We start from the raw sequence: 19522 nt of genomic DNA, 5'->3' as shown, positions 1-19522 counted from the left end.
GGGGGGAGTGAAGGAGATGGCCACAATCGTGCCTGTCTTCCCTGCCTGAGCACGACCGTGCCTGTCTATGGCCACAACAGCAGTCGCGGTCATGCAGGGAACATGGGCGCAATCGCAGTCATGCTTGGGGGGTGGAGGAGATGGCTGCAATTTTTGTTGTTCTTTGTCACTTTGCTTCAAATTTTTGTGATAAAAAATAGTTTCAGAACAGATTAACCTTATAATGTTTTAATAAATAAATAAATAAATAAATAAATAAATAAATAAATAATTTACATTGAACCTCATGGGAAAATTTGACTTGTCTCATGACCAATTTGGGTAGTGACCAGAGTTGTGGAACAGATTAAGTTCATGAGCCAAGGTACCACTGTACTACATTTGCAACCAGCTGCACAGTTAAGCACACTTTAGAGATCCACATCCCCAATTCCTTTCCATTGTCTTGTAGTCAAAATCTGAAGACAGAAAACCCTTCTCCTTCCCTCCCAATAAGGAGCAAATCCACAATATGCAAGGAGCTGGCCTCCTTTTCTTTAAATAATCTAGGGATTGACTGTGAAACCAGGAAACATTTCCCTCACCTAGTACAAATCAATATGTGCAGAAAGATAATCATATTATTGTCTACCAATAACCTACAGGTCAACATATGGCAGCGATATTTTTCCTCTCTCCAGTCAATAATCTAGGGATCAATTTATGCATTAGAGTTACAGTACTACTTTCCTACTAATAATCTAAACTGTTCAGAAATTAAGAGGGATTGTTATGAATCTCTAAAAATCATTGTTTTAATTATACAATTTAAAATATTTACTAATTAGGAAATGGCTTTAAAATCCTTGGCTGATTTAATGGAAATTCATTAAAAATGCACAACATATATATTTTTTTAATTTTATATACCCAAAGGCACAATCCAATGCATGTTTAGACAGATAAAAGGACTGGAACTCCCAGCATGCTCTAGCCAGTTTGGGGCATGCTGGGAGTTACAGCCCTTCTCTCCATGTACTGGATTACATTCTACAATGGATAGAAAGATTCTATATTTACAAGCTGTATGACCAAGAAAATGTAAAAATTAAAACCTCCTCCTACCTTTGCAGTCCATCATAAGTTACAGTCTCAATGTAATCAAATCGGCTATCCACCCAGTAAAGTCTCCTTGATATGATATCCAGAGTTATCCCAGCAGGCCAGCCTAGTTTTGTTTTAATCAAGTCCAGACGGTTTGTTCCATCCATAAAGGCTCTTTCCACTTTAGGATCACCAGAGAGACTATCCCAGTCTGAGAAAAATAAATAACTACAGAAGAGAGAGGGGGAAAAAAGAAAAATACTCTATTGAGTGTCATTCAGTCTTCATATAGATGCTACAAACAAGTCTTGTGACTTCTTAAAGATTAACAAATTTACTGTGGCATAATCTTTTAGGGTTCAACATTGCTGGATGCATGAAATCTTATCCTATGTTGGCAGGTATATTTACATGTACATATTAGCTCCACATGGAATGGTCAAACAATTTACAATCTAGCATGTTTACTAGAAGTGGGCTCCACTGAGCTTAAGATGGCAACCTTCATAGTTTAAAGCAATATGTTTCCATGTTTAAAAACCCAAATTTGGGGTGTTGTACTGTACAAGTCCAAGCACATCAAGTTCAACTGGTCTTATGCAGGTATAGCAATGCATCAAATTACAGGCTATGATTTCATCCAGCAGATGCCTTAGTGTGTGCAATACAGACTTGCTTCCCCTTCTGTAAGAACTAATCATTCATCACTGACCACTCTTTGGTCTAGCTTTGATGTGATACTCAGAGACGGCACCAGACATTCTGCATACTGGGCAGTTTGAGAGCTCCTGTTACACGAGTCACTAGGAAATGCTTTCAAATGACAGGTGCTCCTTAAGAGGTAAAATATATAATATATCCATGATCACACAGATCTCCCCTGCACCACAAAATATTTAGAGGATCTACCAGTGATTCCAGCTTCCCTATGGCAATCTATTGGCATCGAGAACCATTTCTCAACAATTTTAAAAGGCTGGTATAGTGTGTAAATGGGCCCTAAGTGCTTGCACTGCCATGAACCCAAAGCTGTAGCAGGAGCATTTGATTAATATAACACAGGTAATGCAACAGGACTGCCAGATAACTGAAAGACTACACCTGCTAAACTGAAGCAAGCTCTGTATCAACTGGATTCACTCATACCTGTACGGTCATCCCAATCAGACTCAAGCTCTCTGCAAAAAGACCTCTTGAACCAAGGTATAACTAGGTTCACTACCTTCAAGTTTTTGTCAAGACCATCTTTCCCAGGCACTGGCACTGCAGCAAGTGCTCAGCACCTCCCTGCCATTCTCACATCCCAGACATAAGTAGGAAGAGTTTCAATAGATGGGTTACTCTTCTTCTGGACTCCAGAAAATGCCAGAAGAAGAGTAACCAATGCTCCAGGTCAAGCATTGCTGTTCCTGATGTCAGGGAAAATAGAAGTGACAAAACAGAAAATGCCAATTTCTCTGGAAGAAGTGAATAATGAGTCGAATGCCTTCACCCCCAACATCCACTCCTACTAGTATATATTCCACAGTTTGTGCTATTTCAAATGGTTATAATTTTTCAGTTCAAAAATGAAAAGGATCCTGTTTTATTCATTACCATTACTTACCCAACAGTAGGATCAACAGCTATTCCTCTAGGATTTCCCAGACTTTCAGCAACAAGAGTTATGCGATTAGTTCCATCCAAATTTACCATATCAATTCTGTTAACACTGGTCTCCACTATATATAGCTTGTGGTTAATCCAGTCTACAGCTAAATTTTCAGGTGTATCAACTGAAACATTTAAAACTTCATGGATGTCTGAGCCATCAATGCTGACAGAAAAAACCTAAAAATAAAGTTTGAATTAGGGTAAGGGTTAGGGTGGACCTTTGTAGGTTCATAAGTCACAGTTTAAGAATTGCTTTAATACTATCAAACTTTATTGATTGTATAACTTTATTAATATTCCAATATTAAATATTGGAAAATTATAGGTAAGAGAAAAATAAAAACAATTGCAAAATGCAGATTTCTCACCACCTCCTATTTGTCAGTTTAATTTATTAAAAGCCTCCCAAAATAGGTTTTCTGGGCATTAGGTTTTCATTCATGGAAGGGAATAGAATTCCGCAAAGGCTCCTGTTAAAGACAGTGAGAGAATGTACTCTCACTCAGTGAAGGTGTTTGTTGTGGGAAGTAGTGATGGGAAGTGAAAAAGATTTCACCTGATACCCCGAAAGACCTCTTCACCTTAATGCTTAAGAGCCCTCCTGCTGTTTATCAGGGAAGTTGTGACCGCTAGCAGTTCTTTTGTGAATTTGAGTGTGGACTTAAGCCTCAACAGTAAATCCTGAGTACACCGACATTTAGTTAATCTGGTATAATGTGTGACTGTCTTGGCCTACAAGTGAGCAGTCAAGGTATAAAGTAGTGAGATGATTAACATTTTTTTCAGACTATTATTTGTGGCTTGGATTCAGAGTTCCCATGAAGAAGAGGCATAAGAACTCCTCAAAGGACCCACCATTTGAAACAGTTTTAGTCAACTCAAGCAAGCTACAAGAGAAGGCAACCAGTTCCAAAATCACTACTAACTAGCCTATTCTGATATTAAAACATCTTTCTCCCCACCTCTCAACCTATTTTTAGGAACTGGACAGTGAAATGTTCTTCAGTACACCTGAAAAGCAAGATTAAAAAGTTCCTTCCTATTCTTTAATTTGCTTCTCCAAAAAAACCAAAAAAAATCCTCCATACTTGAACCATTTGGGTTTTCTGTTAAACAGATCTTTTGGATAAAATGGGATGATAAAAGCAATGCCTTGAACAAAAATAATGAAATAAAACACTGGCCCATAGAACACTGCTGTCAATATTTGTTACCCAAAGCTCAATTATCAATAATATACCTGAGGAATATCTGATTTTTATCTTCTTGGAAAACACAGTACTTTCACATTTTAGATGATCAGGTTTCAAGAAATTACAAAAAGAAATCCATCCAGTTTTAAAAGAATGTCTACTATTTCTCTTAATTAGGTTTTTGGACTCCTTTTCCAATAATATTAAGAGTTGCTCAAGATAATGCAACAGCATAATAGTTCGCTTTGTTTCACATATTACATGTGAGAGCACAACTTGCAGATGCAGTAATTATTTAAAAAAATCTCAAAGTTTGTTTTTGTTAGAAAACAAAGGAAGGCCCCACTTCTCTTCACAGAAATGAAAAGTTATCAACACATCCTCCCTTTGCTTCCAAGAAAACCATTTTGTTTGACATTTTCACCTACCTTATCTTGCACTGTATCCGTCCAAAAGATCCTACGCAGCTGAAAGTGGAAGTCCACTCCAACGGCCACTCCACGATTCCGAGACTGTACCAGAGTACGAAAACTCCTGCCATGAACATCTCCAACCAGCAAATCACGACCATTGGAAAAAATGACAGAGGCAACTCCAGCTGAAAGCATAAAAGACATCCATGTAACTTTCATTTTGCAGATAGGGTTTAACTGGCAGGTCACAAAGATGTAACAGTAAGAATAGCCCAGTCCACCACACCTGGAAACAGTATTTTATAGCAAGAGTGGAAAATGGTTTTGGTCCCAGGGGCCATGTGCAATGCCAGGGGATGAACGGAAATGCATGCTCGTGTACTTGCACACATGCTCAAAGATGACTGTGCCTATACAAACGCAGTTTCGAAGCACAGTTCTCAGAATACACATGGATGGGTATCCGCTTCCCCACCACGTATCCAATCAACATTGTGGCTTCCTTGCTGCAAATATTAGTGAAGGAACAGCAGTCTTTCCTTTGCCCTTCCCAGCTGATGGTTACCCATTTTGGTATTAGGGAAAAGAAGATGTTGTGTCTCAGGGTTTTTCAAGATGCCTGGAGAGCGGCTAAGGGTAGGTTATCCATAATTCTTGCTCTGTATAGGAACTCTGAGATAAATGCCCAATAAGCAACATTACAATGATGAACAGGATTCCCCAAACACCTAGGTAACTACCTGGACAGTTACTGATTTATCTCATTTTTATCAATTTATTTCTGATAAATTGGTATTTATTTCTATTTTTTTCTAAGTTGTCTTTCAACCCAAAATTTTAAATTTTGGGCTTTTTCTAGTTGCGGCTGTTAATCTGCAGCATCTCCTTCAGTTTTGTCATAGAACTGAGACCTTAACACAAGAGGAACGTTTCTTTTCAAGCTTTTCCACTACAACACTTCTAGGTAACACTGTTTTATCGTGGAATAATGCAAAAACATGAGGGGAATCTTGCTTTCTTTTGGTTTCACAATTAAATACTATATTTTGCCCGGTCCAAAAAATTGCTGAAAATGCTCTTAACAACCAAAGCAAATTGGAATGTTACAACATCATCTAAAAATCTATAAACAACTATGACTACGGAACAATGAGTGCTTGATAAATGCCTCATATAGAAAAGTTCTGTATAGAAGTTTAGAAAGTTAAAAGCATCACACATCCAAAAGAAGCAATCTTTTAAAAACAGAGCAGATTTAATACAATGAAATTGGCTTGTATGAATAGCTCTCCATATGGTTCAGCCTAGTTTAACCTGCCCATGTTATAATCACACCTAACCCCAAAAGAATCTATTCATAATGATAACTATCTCTATGGGAGTACAGTTTATAAGATTATATGATAATACCCATATTGTTGGTATAATGCATAAGCTGAGTCCAAATCTCTGGAAGAAGATAAACAATGCATAAACTAAGCTATCAAAGAAAAAAATATGAGTTTCTCATTTAGAACTGCATATGTAAGCATCAATCCAGTCCAAGTATGCCACTTTTTAGTAGCACTGATTTCAGTGGTAAAGTTCAACACATACTTAAATCTCACTCACTGAAATCAGTGAGATTAGATATAGTTCCCTTTGAATAGGTTGTACTCTTTGTTTTATTGCTTAGTAAAAGAAAATCGGGAAACTCATTGCCTGGTCTTTCATCAACAGCCAGCTAATAGTAAATAGATGAGACAGGCGGGGACCAGGGAATGTTGGAAAGCACTTTCAGATCCTGTATTATACTCAAGGGCATTCCATTTCTTATGTAATTGCCTTTCTGTCAAGCATCTGAGGGATGACAAGATTATTTATTTATTTATTTATTTATTTAGGATTTATATCCTGCCTTTTTCCTACGAAGGGCTCAAGGCAGCTTACATCATTCTCCTCCTCCATCTTATCCCCACAACAACGACCCTGTGAGGTAGGTTGGGCTGAGAGTCTGTGACTGGCCCAATGTCACCCAGTTGGCTCCATGGCTGAGCGGGGACTTGAACCCAGGTCATCTGAGTCCCAGTCCCATGCTCTTAACCACTACACCACACTGGTTCTCCAGTTTGTAATGTTAGCTTCCAAATCAGCAATGGAAAACCTAACAAAAAACCTCTTCTGATTCATTGGCTTACATGAAACATTGGCCCGGCAGTGACGGTGATGCTCCAGGACATAGCCTTCCACGCAGCGACACTGGTGGTGGCCAACACGGTCTTCACACACTTGGTCACAAACACCCCACATCTTGCAGTCGTCAAAGTCTATGACACAAACAAGGTTACAAAGGTTGCTGAACACATACATTTTCCTTCTGTTTATTTGCAAAAGTGCAAGCTACAACTATGGGCAACATGGAAGTGCCAGAACTGCTCTTTTTGAAATAAACAGTATTCTAAGGCCAAAAACTGATATGAGAGAGGTGATCACTGATCTGATAACCCATTGTTCTTGCAAATTTAAACAGAGCTGTGGAGGACTCAGTGTTTAGAATTTAACCTTCCTGTCCCACACTATTTTGCCAATCAAGATCATTCCCTGTGAACACTGCTATTAACCCCATTGGAGAAAAATCCAGGCATCCAACAGCAGCCTTGGAGGGAGGTAATTTAGACTGGAGGACTAGCATGAGGGCATGGGCTAACCCACTCTCACTTCTACTCCCACAGCTACTCTGATCAAAACCAGAACTATGTCCCACAGTTGCTTTCTAAGTTTAAAAAAAATACTTGGCTCATTTTCCAAGAGTTAAATAGATCTAAATGAATCAATTGCTCCAATTTACTCAAATAGTTACCAACCTGTCATGGGCACTCAGTCCACTTCATTCATGAAAGAAGCCCACAGCAATTCTATGCTGTTAAACTTGATTTGATTTTGCAATGTGTGAAAATAGCCTTTCTTTAAAATACACAAGAGGTTTCTTAAAATCCTGCCTAACTGGAATGATGGGTTTCATCAATTGTTACAATCATTGTGAGACTTTTTTTAATCACCAGGGCAAGAACACTTTCCCAGTAGCATTATTATTTTAAAGCAAAATGTATCATCAGACAGTTTGACTTCAGACATTGCAGAAATCACCCTGCAGCCAGATTGCCTCTTATTCTCTCATCCCATGGCTATCAATACAATGAGCAATCAGATGATTGATGCTAATTTAAACTCAGCTTTTGGCATTAGTGGCTTAAACTCCTCCAACTCAAAAAACTGTAAGGACAACTGAAATTGGATTACTTTACAGGTAAATGGCTTTTCAGTTGTCTCAGTAAGGCAGCACAAAGAACAAACTAACAGACAATGGTCTAGTTTTCACTGAGGCTGGATTTGTACCGTTCAAATGGGGGTAGACATGACTGAACAATCTTCCAAATTAAATGCACTCAGAAAAACAGGGCAAAGGCTAGGATAAGCCCTTTGTTATGCTTTCAAGTGTCCTGTGAGAAGGAAATGTTTTGTGTGGAAGGGCATTCAGTCAACTGAGCTCCTGTTTTCAGCCGCAAATGATATATATATTCAGCACCTTACGTGGCACCTTACATGGCCAAAAGTTTTAAGGGTATGAATTATGTATCTGGATTGTTCCAGCTTTCAACTTTAAGCACCAAGTACTGAAATACTGCACCAAATCACCCATGCACAAAACCAAGTGAATCCAGTAGGACTTGTTTGTATGACAGTGAGTGGAAACAAGAAGTAAATCATTGGCTCTGCCAAATGTTTGGAAACAAGCTCCATTTTTTCCTACCTTGCAGTGCAAACTACTTCTCTCAAAGCAGTCTACTCTCTGAGGTAATACACCAAGGATTATCTAACCTGCCCACCACCAAGGGCAGTTAGGCTAGTGGATACAAACAAGGGGACCTGCTCACAGATGGCCCTCACATCTCTGGAATCAACTTAAACCAGATGTTTATCAGGTCCCTTCTTTGTGGATCTTCAGAAAAGCTGAAGTATAAGCAGACCCAACTGCTTTCATTGGCCTTCCCTTAAGAATGGACTTTTAGATTTTACAAGTTTGATTGATATTGATGGATTTTATTAAAACAGGTCTGTATGCATTTTTAAAAAATGTATCCACTTTGCATGGTTTTTATTTTTTATGTCACCTTGAGATGATTCTACCCTTAAAAGTGATTTAAAAATAATGTTGCATCACCAATAGTGAAAAAGACTGAGTGGCTCCAGATGAAACCTGACCAGTCCCAACAAGTCTGCACAACTGATACATATCATTATCAGGTGCTTCGTAACACCTTTGTTCTGGCAGGCATCAAAATGAGGAGGTTTACTGAACCCTGGTAAACCATTACATATGGCCGTATTGTGATGGGCCTGGTACTGCAAGAGCCAATGTATTTTCTACATGATCTAAGGTTCCTCAATAACACAGGTGAGCAACTTGTGCCTGATGCTCTGGTCTAAAGCGCCTATTGCCTTTCACCAGCTGTGCTAGCATGGATGATGGAAGTTATGGTCCCAAACATCTAGATGGCCACTAGTTACCCACCCAGGCTCTACAAAGACAGTGGCATAGCTGGATAGCATGTCTCTGAAACATGTAATAGAGTGGCCAGTGTTCTTTAAACACACACTCTCTCTACAAAAGCTCAGTAACATTTCAATAACACCCTCCCACATTATTGCAACTACTTCTCCTTCTGTTGTGCCAAGCACCTACCCCATCCAATACTTTTCTCACAGGCCAGAGCTGGGCACATGGCTTTCCCTTCTTCGGTTTGTCTACTTGTTCTACTTTGCCCCAACAAAATAAAGAAAGAGCTGGGAAGGGAAAAGCTTCTCTAAAGTATATGCACAGACTGGTTCTTAGCAGCCATCTGGAACAGCTTAGGAGCCACTGTTTGACCACTTCCCTGTCTCCTGTAGAGCAAAAACAGCTGTAGCAGGGTTGATGCAAGTTTCCACAGAATTTACATTATGGAATTGTAAGAGCAAACCATAGATAAGGTGAAGAATCAGCATCCTCTGCTCTCTAGATGGCCCTGTCTGACTTGCTCTGTTTCTATGTTCTATGCTTCTCTCTTTTTTAAAAAAATAAGACACCTTTCTCATGTCTTTGAGGCACATTTTAAAATAATTTAAGCCAGGCTTTCCATAACTCATGTCCGCCAAATATATTCTAATACAACTCCCATCTGAAGACAGAATGTCAATTGACTATGCCTGTAGTCCAATTCATCCACAGGCACCAGGTTGGGGAAGGCTGATTTAGGTTACACTGGCACAGTCTCCAAAGGTGAAGTTTGATTTCCCGTGACCCATGGGCAGGACTACACTGGAGAGCAACCACTCCATGACTAACAAAAACAAAATAAGTAATATAAAAAAGCCCAGAAGCAAAACTGTTTCATTTCCATACCTTATACAGGTTTCGCTATTCAATTTTCTTTGGTGCCTAGCCATTGAGGTGTAGCTCAGGGACTGTAAAACTTTCCCTGAGTAACTTGCTTAAAGCCCCTAAGACTCCCCAAACAATTGCGCATGATGATAAATACCTATTGACAACCCTCTGGACAAATAAATTATAGTCCTTTTACTTCTTTATTAAAAGACTGCAAGGTTACATAACTACCAATATACCTTATAGGAGCCTCAATTCCAGCTTTGCAACATCCCTATGCAACAGGAATTTGCACCCCAGAACTGCCCATTCAGTCAAGTGTTTGGCATATAATTTTAAAGTTTTTCTTGACTTCATAAGATTGATTCCCCATGCTACAATGTTCTGAACTTTTGTCACAGTATTTGTCTTCTCCTTGATAAAATCAAGCACATGTGGTCTCCATATCTACTGAGCACATGAAACTCAAAATCCCGAGTGTTCACAAACTGAGAGATTTATGAGCATCCAGTATAGCGCATCAGTCCTAGAGATGATCGCCATCCTCCTGCACCTCCCACTCTGCATTTTAGCCAGATGGCTGTTTTCCATCAACTGGCTGAAGTGCTCTGAGGTGGGAAGGAAGGAGACTGGAATATGTCAAGAATATGTCATGGCCTGGTGGGCCCACTCTCTTCCTCAACCCCTTTAGCCCTTCTTCAAGGTCTGTTTCCCAACCTTGGAAAAGGAGCTGAAAGATTCCCAGGTCTAAGGCTGGAGTTCTGATTCTGGCCTCAGATCAGGGAATCTAAATTATCCTGTGACCTTCCAGATGATGTCTAGTACCCACAGGATCACTCTAAGAGTTCCTAATGCCCATTACAGCTGTGGGAAAATGCTTACAGGGATGGATGGTCAGAATATCTATGTTCTTGACTTACCAACGCAGGTGCGACTATCATTGCTACTGATTATATATCCAGCAGGGCAATAGCATGTTCCTCCAGAGGGGGAAGAATGGCAACGATATTGACAGCTTAAGGCTGCACAGCGAGATATGTCTACCAAAATAAAAAATAAAAATAAAGTCATTTTTAATACCAGTGATAAGTACAAGGCATCAAAAACTTACATCTGTAGATTTAAGTCAGAGAAGTATTCTGCTGAACAAAGTCCAAATACGCAATTACAGCAACAATATGAAACTGGCAGAGAACCTTCCTAGGTATAGGTCAATGCAAAGACATCACTTGAAAAATGGCAATTTTACAGCACAAGCCCCAGTTGAGTTCAATCAACAGCTGTGATCACAACTATTGCCAAACCCATGACTACTGAGATACATTTTGAGAGTGAGAGCTTGACTCAGTCCCTGCATGATCTCATCGAAGCATTTAATGTCAGGAAAAGCAATGGACCCCTACAGACAAGTCAATGCAGTCTATTCCTGAGCAGAACCAATTTTTAGGTATCTTGCTGAACACTATTATACTTTTAATCTCCCAATAGCCAAGCTCTCTGGGCACATTACAATTTAAAGACTAAGATGCCATTGAAACGGGTACAATATAAAATACAGTGCAAATATTTAAAAGAATGCAAAAGAAAACAAACTGAAAGAATGATTAAAATAGCCATAAAAATCAAGAACTAAGTCTTTAACAATAAAAGTGCCAGGAGAAACTCTTTGCGTAGGTGCCACAACTGAGAATGCCCTCTCTCTTATAGCCACTTGGCTAGATTTCAACACCTGAAGGAGGACCCCTTGAAGATAACTTAGGAATCCAAGCAGGTATATATGGGCACTGACATCCCTCTGTGTGCTAGAAGCATTGCAAAACAAGAAAGATTTTTCAGCCACTATGCATCATAGTAAACAAAATTTTGCCAGTCCTGCTGTAACAATCATGGAGTTTTATTGTTTACATGATTTAAAATGCCTTCCATGTATCTAATGCTATGCTTGGGATGCACTGGCACCACCCATATGGCAATTCTGGTGTTCCATGCACCTTGCTTATACTATTACTCACTGCAAAGTCTGCCTGCTGTTATGTTCATTTCATCTTCTCCGGCAGGGCAGTCTGGTGTCCCATCACAGACTTTACCAATAGGAATGCATTGCCCTGATACAGGGCAGGGCCATTCACCAGGGTAGCACTCTCGATGACCACTCTCTGAGGAACAGAACAGAGATTGTTACACACTATTGTCATATTGAATTCCAGGTCTGCAGAAGTATTAGGTGTATTCAGCGGGGTTTGTTATTAGCTCTCCATCTGCTGGACTACAACTCCCAGGATTCCTGACCACTAGCTATGATGGCCGAGTCTGATGTGAATCCAAGATATCTGGAAGCTGATCGATAGCATTACTTGAACAGAGGCCAGCAGCCTATCTTTCCCTTTCATTTTCAAGTCACACATTATGTGGAAAATACCCTGGGATTACCAACAAGTATATATTCAACAAGTAGCTGTTTGACTTCTCTCTCTCTACAATATAAATGTTTGGTGTCATGTGTTAGTGACATTTCTACATTTCCTCTTTAGATGACCTTAACTAACTTTGAGCTCCCAGACTCTCCACATCCACCCAGCATCAACTTATGCAGGAAGAACCACTGATGCACACCAAGATCAGGAAGGCGAACTCAAGGAAGAATTTCAGGAAGAAGACTGGAGTGGCCAAGACACAGGCAATCCTGAAGTCTCCTTCTCTCCTCCTCTGAGTAAGAGGGCACAGAGGTGAACAGTGCTTCTGTAGCTATTCTACCTTAATTCTGGGGGCTTACATGAATCCCAATATGTCAATTTGTAAAAATATGAGCATGTGAAGCAGGTCTGTTTCTTTAGAAAAAATATTGTTGGTACTGTGAAAGTGTTAATACATACTAAATTAAAATGCTACTGATAATGTGTCTGTTCAAGTAAACTTAATGGTGAAGCTCAATGATTTCAACAATATTTTGGAAAACTTTAGTAAGCGCAAATACCTCAGAAGAGATATGGGCTACAATAATCTCCTTTTCGGAAAGCCAATGTCTCCACCATTATCAACACATATGCCAAAATGCTGTGCTCCATGTGCCCAAGCACCTATCCAGGAATGGACCCCTGATGCCACGTATCATGCATTATTGTGACACATGAAGTTACTATCCCTTAAATAAAATCCTATCCCTTAAACATATCGGATGATATCACATGACACTTACTTGCTGCACAGTGGCCTACCATGACATTCTGATACTATCACTTGAATCCCAAAAGCAGCCCATACACACCTGTAAAGGCTTGCTGAGTCACAGTCTAACATTCTGATTTATACTCAAAACTTGGTTTTTAAGTTTTACCAGAAGAGTAAGGTTTTATTTGCAAATAGGACTACTGAAACTTATTTTAGTTTCTTACTTACCACATCCCATTTCATCGTCGTTGTCTTCACAGTCATCATCTCCATCACAAATCCAGCTCTGATGAATACAGCGACCACTTGGGCAAGTGTAGAAATTCCCTTTGCAAGCTGCATATGCTGAGGAAGAGAGCAGCAAGTACCCCTTACCAGAAGTAAAAACCTTCCACATGCCAACTGTTAAGCTGCCCCCTTAACCTTGAGCACATATACATGAAACTGCACTAACTGAAGCAAGCTCAGCACAGCAAGGTTCAGCACTCACTACTGTAGTCTTCTTACTCCTTTCTTCTCCGCCTTGAATGCAGGTAAGAGAACCTGATCCTTACTCAGATTAAACCAGTAGATCAGATCAGATCTGGGGAACCCACAACCATTAATCAGTGGCAGAAGAAGACTGGCTTTAGATAGGTAGCTTTAGGTAATAAATGTGGGGTACTTCCCAGTCCAGCTCCTGACTTAATCTTTCTTCAAAATATCTGCCTCCTAATGAGGCAAGAAGAGTAAGCTGTGACTGGATTCAGGCAAAATGATAACCCACAGACAAGGGCTGAGTTTGGGTTGTTGTGGAACCATGAGTTGTTGCAGAAATGTGGGTTGCTATGTTGCCAGAACACAGCTGTGCTAATAAGCCATGGCTCACGAACTACAAATAACCCATGAAGAGAACCCATGATTGTATTCAGGCAATAGAGAATATACTCATGGTTGCACGTAGGTTATTGTTAAAATGTGGATTATTGTGCTGTCTGAACCCAGCCAAAATAACAAACCTTGGTGAGCAATCGCTTACTGTTCATAATCGAAAAACAAGCCATGGGTTGCTCTTAGTTAACAAGCCCTATCTTGTTAGTGCAGCAGGGTTCAGATTACATGATAACCCACATTTTGGCAACAATCTACAGTTCAGTAACAACCCACACCAAACCCATATTCAACCCCTGTCTGAACCCAGTCTATATGTTCTATTTTACAGAGGACAGACTTCTGTTTGCAGGTATTCTCTATCAGAAGGACTGTCCAGCCCTGATTTTAAAAGGAAGAGCAGAGGCCTTGTGGATGACCACCCAGGGTAAGCACCTGAGCAGCAGACTGGAAAGGCATACAGGTCACCTGCTCACAGTTTTCCCACTGTGATGAGAAGTGGTTATTACAATTTAAATTACAATGTCAGTTCTAGATGTGCATCTATACATTTAAATTGCTATCTACAAATTTTATGCAATACTGCATCCTCTTTTTTGGTGATTCATAAGTGACCATGCAAGAAAAGCACCACAGTGTTTTGGAACACCATAAGGGAACAAATAGAAAGAACTGACATCCCATATAACTATGCTATGCTTTAGTAATACTGAGTTGCCCGATATATTTAGGAATTCCAGCCTCAGAGAAACAGTGTTCAGCATGACACCAGCTTGAAATTAAGTACATCCAGTTGATCCTGCTTTCCTACTGAAAAAACTCACAAACATGTTATCTAGCCTTTCAAACTGAACATTACTTACTTAATGAAGCACTGCTGCTATGTCTGCTAGAATAATTTTAAAGACTCACAGTCAATATTTAACATAAATGCGCACAAGCAAATCACAAAGCACAACCTAAGTAAAGCCCCAAATTTTATCTGGAACATAATGCAGAAAGCAAACATACTGCAAGATGTTTCATCACTCCGGTCCCCACAGTCATCATCGTGGTCACAAGCAAAGGCTCGAGGAATACACTCTCCATTTCTACACTGAAACTGGGTATTGGAGCATCCATGAGCTGGAAAGAATGAAAGGATCATGAATATGGCCTAGAAACAAATCCAAGCTTTTACTTTATTGTGACTGGAAGATGTGTCTGTTGTTCTGGGATGTGCGGAAGCAGTACTTACTGCAGTTGGCTTCATCAGAGGCATCTCTGCAGTCCACTTTACCATCACAGTGCTGGCTTACATTAAAACAGGCTCCATTGGAACAAGTTAGCTGATCACACGTTGGGTACTCTGCAAGAGGAGAGATGCTTTACTCTCAATGTGCCAGAGGGACTATAGATTAAGTCAGCTAGTTTTGTTTTTATTGTTGCTTTATGCAACATACGGCAGCAATGGGAAACTGGAGTTGTCTTTAATGTCACAGAAGAACATTAGGTGTGCACTGGTTCTCTAACACAGATATGTTGCATTCAGCTGGTACTGCCTAACTCCTTGACTAGATAATCCATTTTGGTTCTGGAAGGTACAACCTGAAAAACTGCCCAAAGCATCATTATTAAAGCTCTGGACTGCCACAGAGGTTGTCAAGTTTGCCCTTGTACACCTAGAAAGCAAGCTCTATGAAGGACTCACTGCAGCTTAAAACCCGGTTCCATAAGCCCAGGGTCACAGTTTGATATGAAAGACTATCCAGCATCTCTGTGTGAATTCTCAGCTTAGAGTTCAATAAAGGCAGTCAAGCAGTGAGCTTAAGGTACTGGGGAAGAGATTCCCAGAAAGACTTGCTTTGAATACACCTTCCTAAATCTAACAGGAAACTCTAAAACAAAGGCCCATTTTCATGCTGGTGATGCAGGTTCCTCAGTAAGCTTTAATTCAGTGTCTCTCATCCATGTATACTCAAAAGCCATTCCTTTGGATGTCTGTGAACAAGGATGTTTTGTTTTCAACAAGGTCTGAATGACCTGAAGCTTATGCCCCTTTTTGTAAATTACAGTCTGGGTTGAGAAACCCAAGGGTGGTCTGCACCAAAACAGTTTTCCAGCTTTTTGTAGCCAAGTGGTAGATTAAGTCCTTTTGTTTTCCCTTCCTCTGAAGACAGGCAATTAAAGCCATTCCTGCACTAGTTTCTCTCCTTTCATGCTAAATCTACCACGACTATCATGCCTGCCCATCATCATTATCACTATCACAAGCACCCAAGCTCAGTTGTTCGCACAGCATTCCTATCTCCAGCTGGGCCATCTCCATAACGCCACCTCCCACCCTTATTTCCCCAATATTCATCTTTCCCACCTTCCCAGTTAGAACTGGCCCCATAAGCTAGAGTGTGCCTATATTAAACGAGGAATCTGTACAACAAGAACAAAAATCTATGCAAAAAATAAGGCTCCATGCTTTTGAACTCTAATGACGGTCTGTGCTAATTCCTGCAATTTCGAAATAGCTATTCCCCATTTGAAAGAGTGTAATTCATAAAAGCATTGTCTGCACTAGCCACACTAGTTAGGCCCCCTTAGCCCTGATCATCAAACACAAGTTATATATCCATGTGAAGTGGATGTCCCACAACACTAAGCTGTTACCAGTTCTTTTATCCTTCTCTACATTTGTACTTTATTATTTTCCACTTCCTCAGAAATCTACTAGGAAGAAATTGGAAGAAGATTCCAACTCATATGAGGATGACAAGAATACATTTCTTCTGATCACAGGGAAATGGGACTGACCAATTGGCAGGTCTTACAGTTACTTGAATGTGGACCTCTTTTGACCTAGAAGATTAAAAGTACTTTAAACAATTATCTTTTGCTGTTCACTTCTCACTTGTCATTCTTTTATTTCTTTTCCACATTATGCAAAAAAAAAAACAAGTTAGCCATAGACCTGTAATTAGAATTTCTTTATTTTACAACAATCTTTAAGCAGTTCAATCTTAATTTTAAAAAACATCATTTCAGGATTTTTAATTTCAGATTTCTAGCATATCTCAGTTTGTGCTATTCCACTCCATTTCAATTTGGGGGAAAGGGCAACAATTCCACTTGTGTTGCTAATTCATTGTCTAAATTTTATGAGCCAAAGGCAGGATAATCATCAGGAACAGTTGGTCATTAGGGGCTAATGGGATTAATCTTGACACTATTGTAACAGCTGCTAGTTGCACAGTAGACAGAGGCACGTACGCAGTGTCAGACTCAGTTCTGCAGAAATGCTTCTTGTACATATTCTTCAGCCAGTATGAACCATTTGTTATATGCCGAACAAACAAAGAGTACCAGCAGTGCTATTCACTGGTGATATTTGGCTTTGTACCCATTCCCACAGATCATCGACACCAAACAATACATTTTCAACTGGTTCTGATTCCACTTAAACACGAGCTAGACAAGGACATATCATTTTTCACAGTCAGTACCAAATTCTATTAAAGGACCAGCCTACTAAGGAAAGCAAAACAACCACAACCAAAGTATGTGGTCATGTCCAAGCTGTATGATCTGAAGGTTAATTCCTTACAGTCAAACAGTCAGAAATGCACATAAGCTGAGTAGCAGAACCAGCAGTAATGCACGGACATGAGCCTTAAGAAAACATTCAAAGCCTCATGCAATTAGGATTGTGTAACAGCAGAAATGCACAAGCAATTATTGCTCCTTCATCATTTCCCAGTCACTGGAGGGCAAAGGACTGCCACAGGAAGTCTGCTATACCTGTCTAGGTTCTATTGAGAACCATGAGTGTACCATGATCTGAATCAAGCAGGGAACCTACCTTAGTACAGAAAGCTGTTTTTTACATACCTTTTCCTCCATTATGTAGAAAGCAGTAGAAACAAACAGTGGAAGCAGGGCCAGCAAGCACCTCCCCAGCCTGCCCTGTATTATGGTAGGCCAAGCACAAGGCCTTACAGAAACAATGCTAGTTTTCTTTTCAGCAGGACTTGTTCTTCTACGTACTTACTGATTCTTCTGTCTTTAATCATACTTTAAAGCAGTTTACCCATTAGAGATGTTCAGCTAACTGGCCTGCAATTTTCTGAATCACCCCGCCCCCCCAGACTCCTTTTTTAACATTGGTGTTACACTGGCCATTCTCCAATCCTATGGTGCAAGGGCTAATTTTAGGGACATATTAAATATTTTGGTAAGGTCAGAAATATCATGAATGAATTCTTTGAGAACTCTGAGATGGATACCATTTGGATCAGGTGACTTGCTGATTTTCAGTTTGTCAGGAGAATTTCATCCTTTGTCACTGCTATCTGCCTTAATTCTTCAAACTCCCTTTCCAGAATACATAAGCTCAGGGAAAGGTATCTGTTCTTCATCCTCAGCAGTGAAGTCTGATGAAAATAATTAATTCAGCTTCTCTGAAATCTCCTCATCCCCCCTTAGGGCTCCTTTAATTCACTATCATACAATGGCTCAACTGTATGTAAACGGTACTCCCAAATTCTCAGAGAAATGTTACAATATTTTATTCCCACTTTATGTGTTCCAGGATCTAACCTGCATCACATCAAGTTAAAATATGTTGCAGTTGCTGCATTACGAAGACAAAATTATTTTATCAAAGCGTTTTGTTGCGGCGGCTTCAAAGATGTATCTTAAAGGACACAGTAGCAAAGTGTTCTGGCTGAGCCCTAGTTTTTCTATAAATTAGCACACAATTGAAGCTACTTCACTATTAAGTCATAAATTCTGTATTAGGTTTCGTCGTAGTAATACATGGAATTTACTTTTAAGGTGTGAACTTGCAGAAATAGCAAGTTATAGAGTTCAGAGGTGTGAAAATAGAGCTTGTTTTATGGAAATTAATTTGCAGGGTTTTTTTAAATCAGTAGAATAAATGCTAGCTATGTCTGAACAGGGCTATAGTAGGGCCAATATGTATCTATATCCTGAAAAGGTTGAGATGCAGTGGGGGAATAGGATCCAACTTTGTTTGTTTATATTTGTTTAAAAAGAAAAAAAATGTGTGTTAACAATAGTACCTTTATAATGGCAGAAAATTCATTGTAAGGAAATCACTTTATTGTAAGGAAATACCCTAAAAGAAGGATAAAAGAATGATATTCTTCATTTGCATACTTCTAACTTTCTAAATTTTTAACAATGGCTTTAAACGTAAGGGAAAAGAGACATGATTCTAAATTTATATAACTGTATTTTTTATTTTTATGAAGTAGAAATAGCTTCAATACACTAATTAAATGGCCTGGAGTAGAAACACTGTCTCATGTTTGTCTTAGCCTTTGCATGAGTAGTTTTTTCTTGCTGTTAATCCAATTAGCAGTAAAATTGGCTGTGAAGTTGAATCTGCTTGTTCTACTTTACTTCATGTACAACCACTCATACCAGGAGTATTGTTCATTTGACTGTTTGGTCTAGTAAATATCATACCTAATTCAGAAACAAGTTTATCTCCTATGCAATGCAAATCTGCCTCCAGTAATTCCAATTCCCAGCTAGAATAACGGCTCTTCAACTTTTCTTGAAGCAAATCAAATGCTCACATCCATTTTGCATGCTGGAAGGGAACTAGTTACTGCCTTCATTACTGGCATCTTGAATTAAAACAACTGTGCTAGTAAAAGTATACACTATGGGTTAGATATAGTCATGCTCTCAGAGGGAACTCCAGTCCAGCTGAGGATCTCTCCTTGCCCCCGAACCAC

The 19522-nt window shown here is 39.6% G+C and overlaps 1 protein-coding gene across 1 annotated transcript in view; it reads right to left on the bottom strand.

The window, feature by feature from the left end:
• Nucleotides 1–13271, bottom strand: part of LRP2 (LDL receptor related protein 2) — a 116886-nt gene extending 103615 nt beyond the window's left edge. The window contains exons 1-7 of the mRNA XM_044418345.1: nucleotides 13143–13271; nucleotides 11759–11902; nucleotides 10667–10786; nucleotides 6520–6648; nucleotides 4358–4527; nucleotides 2690–2913; nucleotides 1105–1311 (exon numbers count right to left, since the gene is read on the bottom strand). Of these exons, the coding sequence (XP_044274280.1) occupies nucleotides 1105–1311; nucleotides 2690–2913; nucleotides 4358–4527; nucleotides 6520–6648; nucleotides 10667–10786; nucleotides 11759–11902; nucleotides 13143–13152 (1004 nt within the window). The 5' untranslated portion in view covers nucleotides 13153–13271. The remainder of the gene's footprint in view (nucleotides 1–1104; nucleotides 1312–2689; nucleotides 2914–4357; nucleotides 4528–6519; nucleotides 6649–10666; nucleotides 10787–11758; nucleotides 11903–13142) is intronic.
• Between the last annotated feature and the right edge of the window lie 6251 nt (nucleotides 13272–19522).

Source organism: Varanus komodoensis, unplaced genomic scaffold (genome assembly GCF_004798865.1).
Source record: "Varanus komodoensis strain SLA01 unplaced genomic scaffold, ASM479886v1 scaffold9, whole genome shotgun sequence".
NCBI lineage: Eukaryota > Metazoa > Chordata > Lepidosauria > Squamata > Varanidae > Varanus > Varanus komodoensis.
This window is presented reverse-complemented; position numbering and strand designations above follow the sequence as displayed.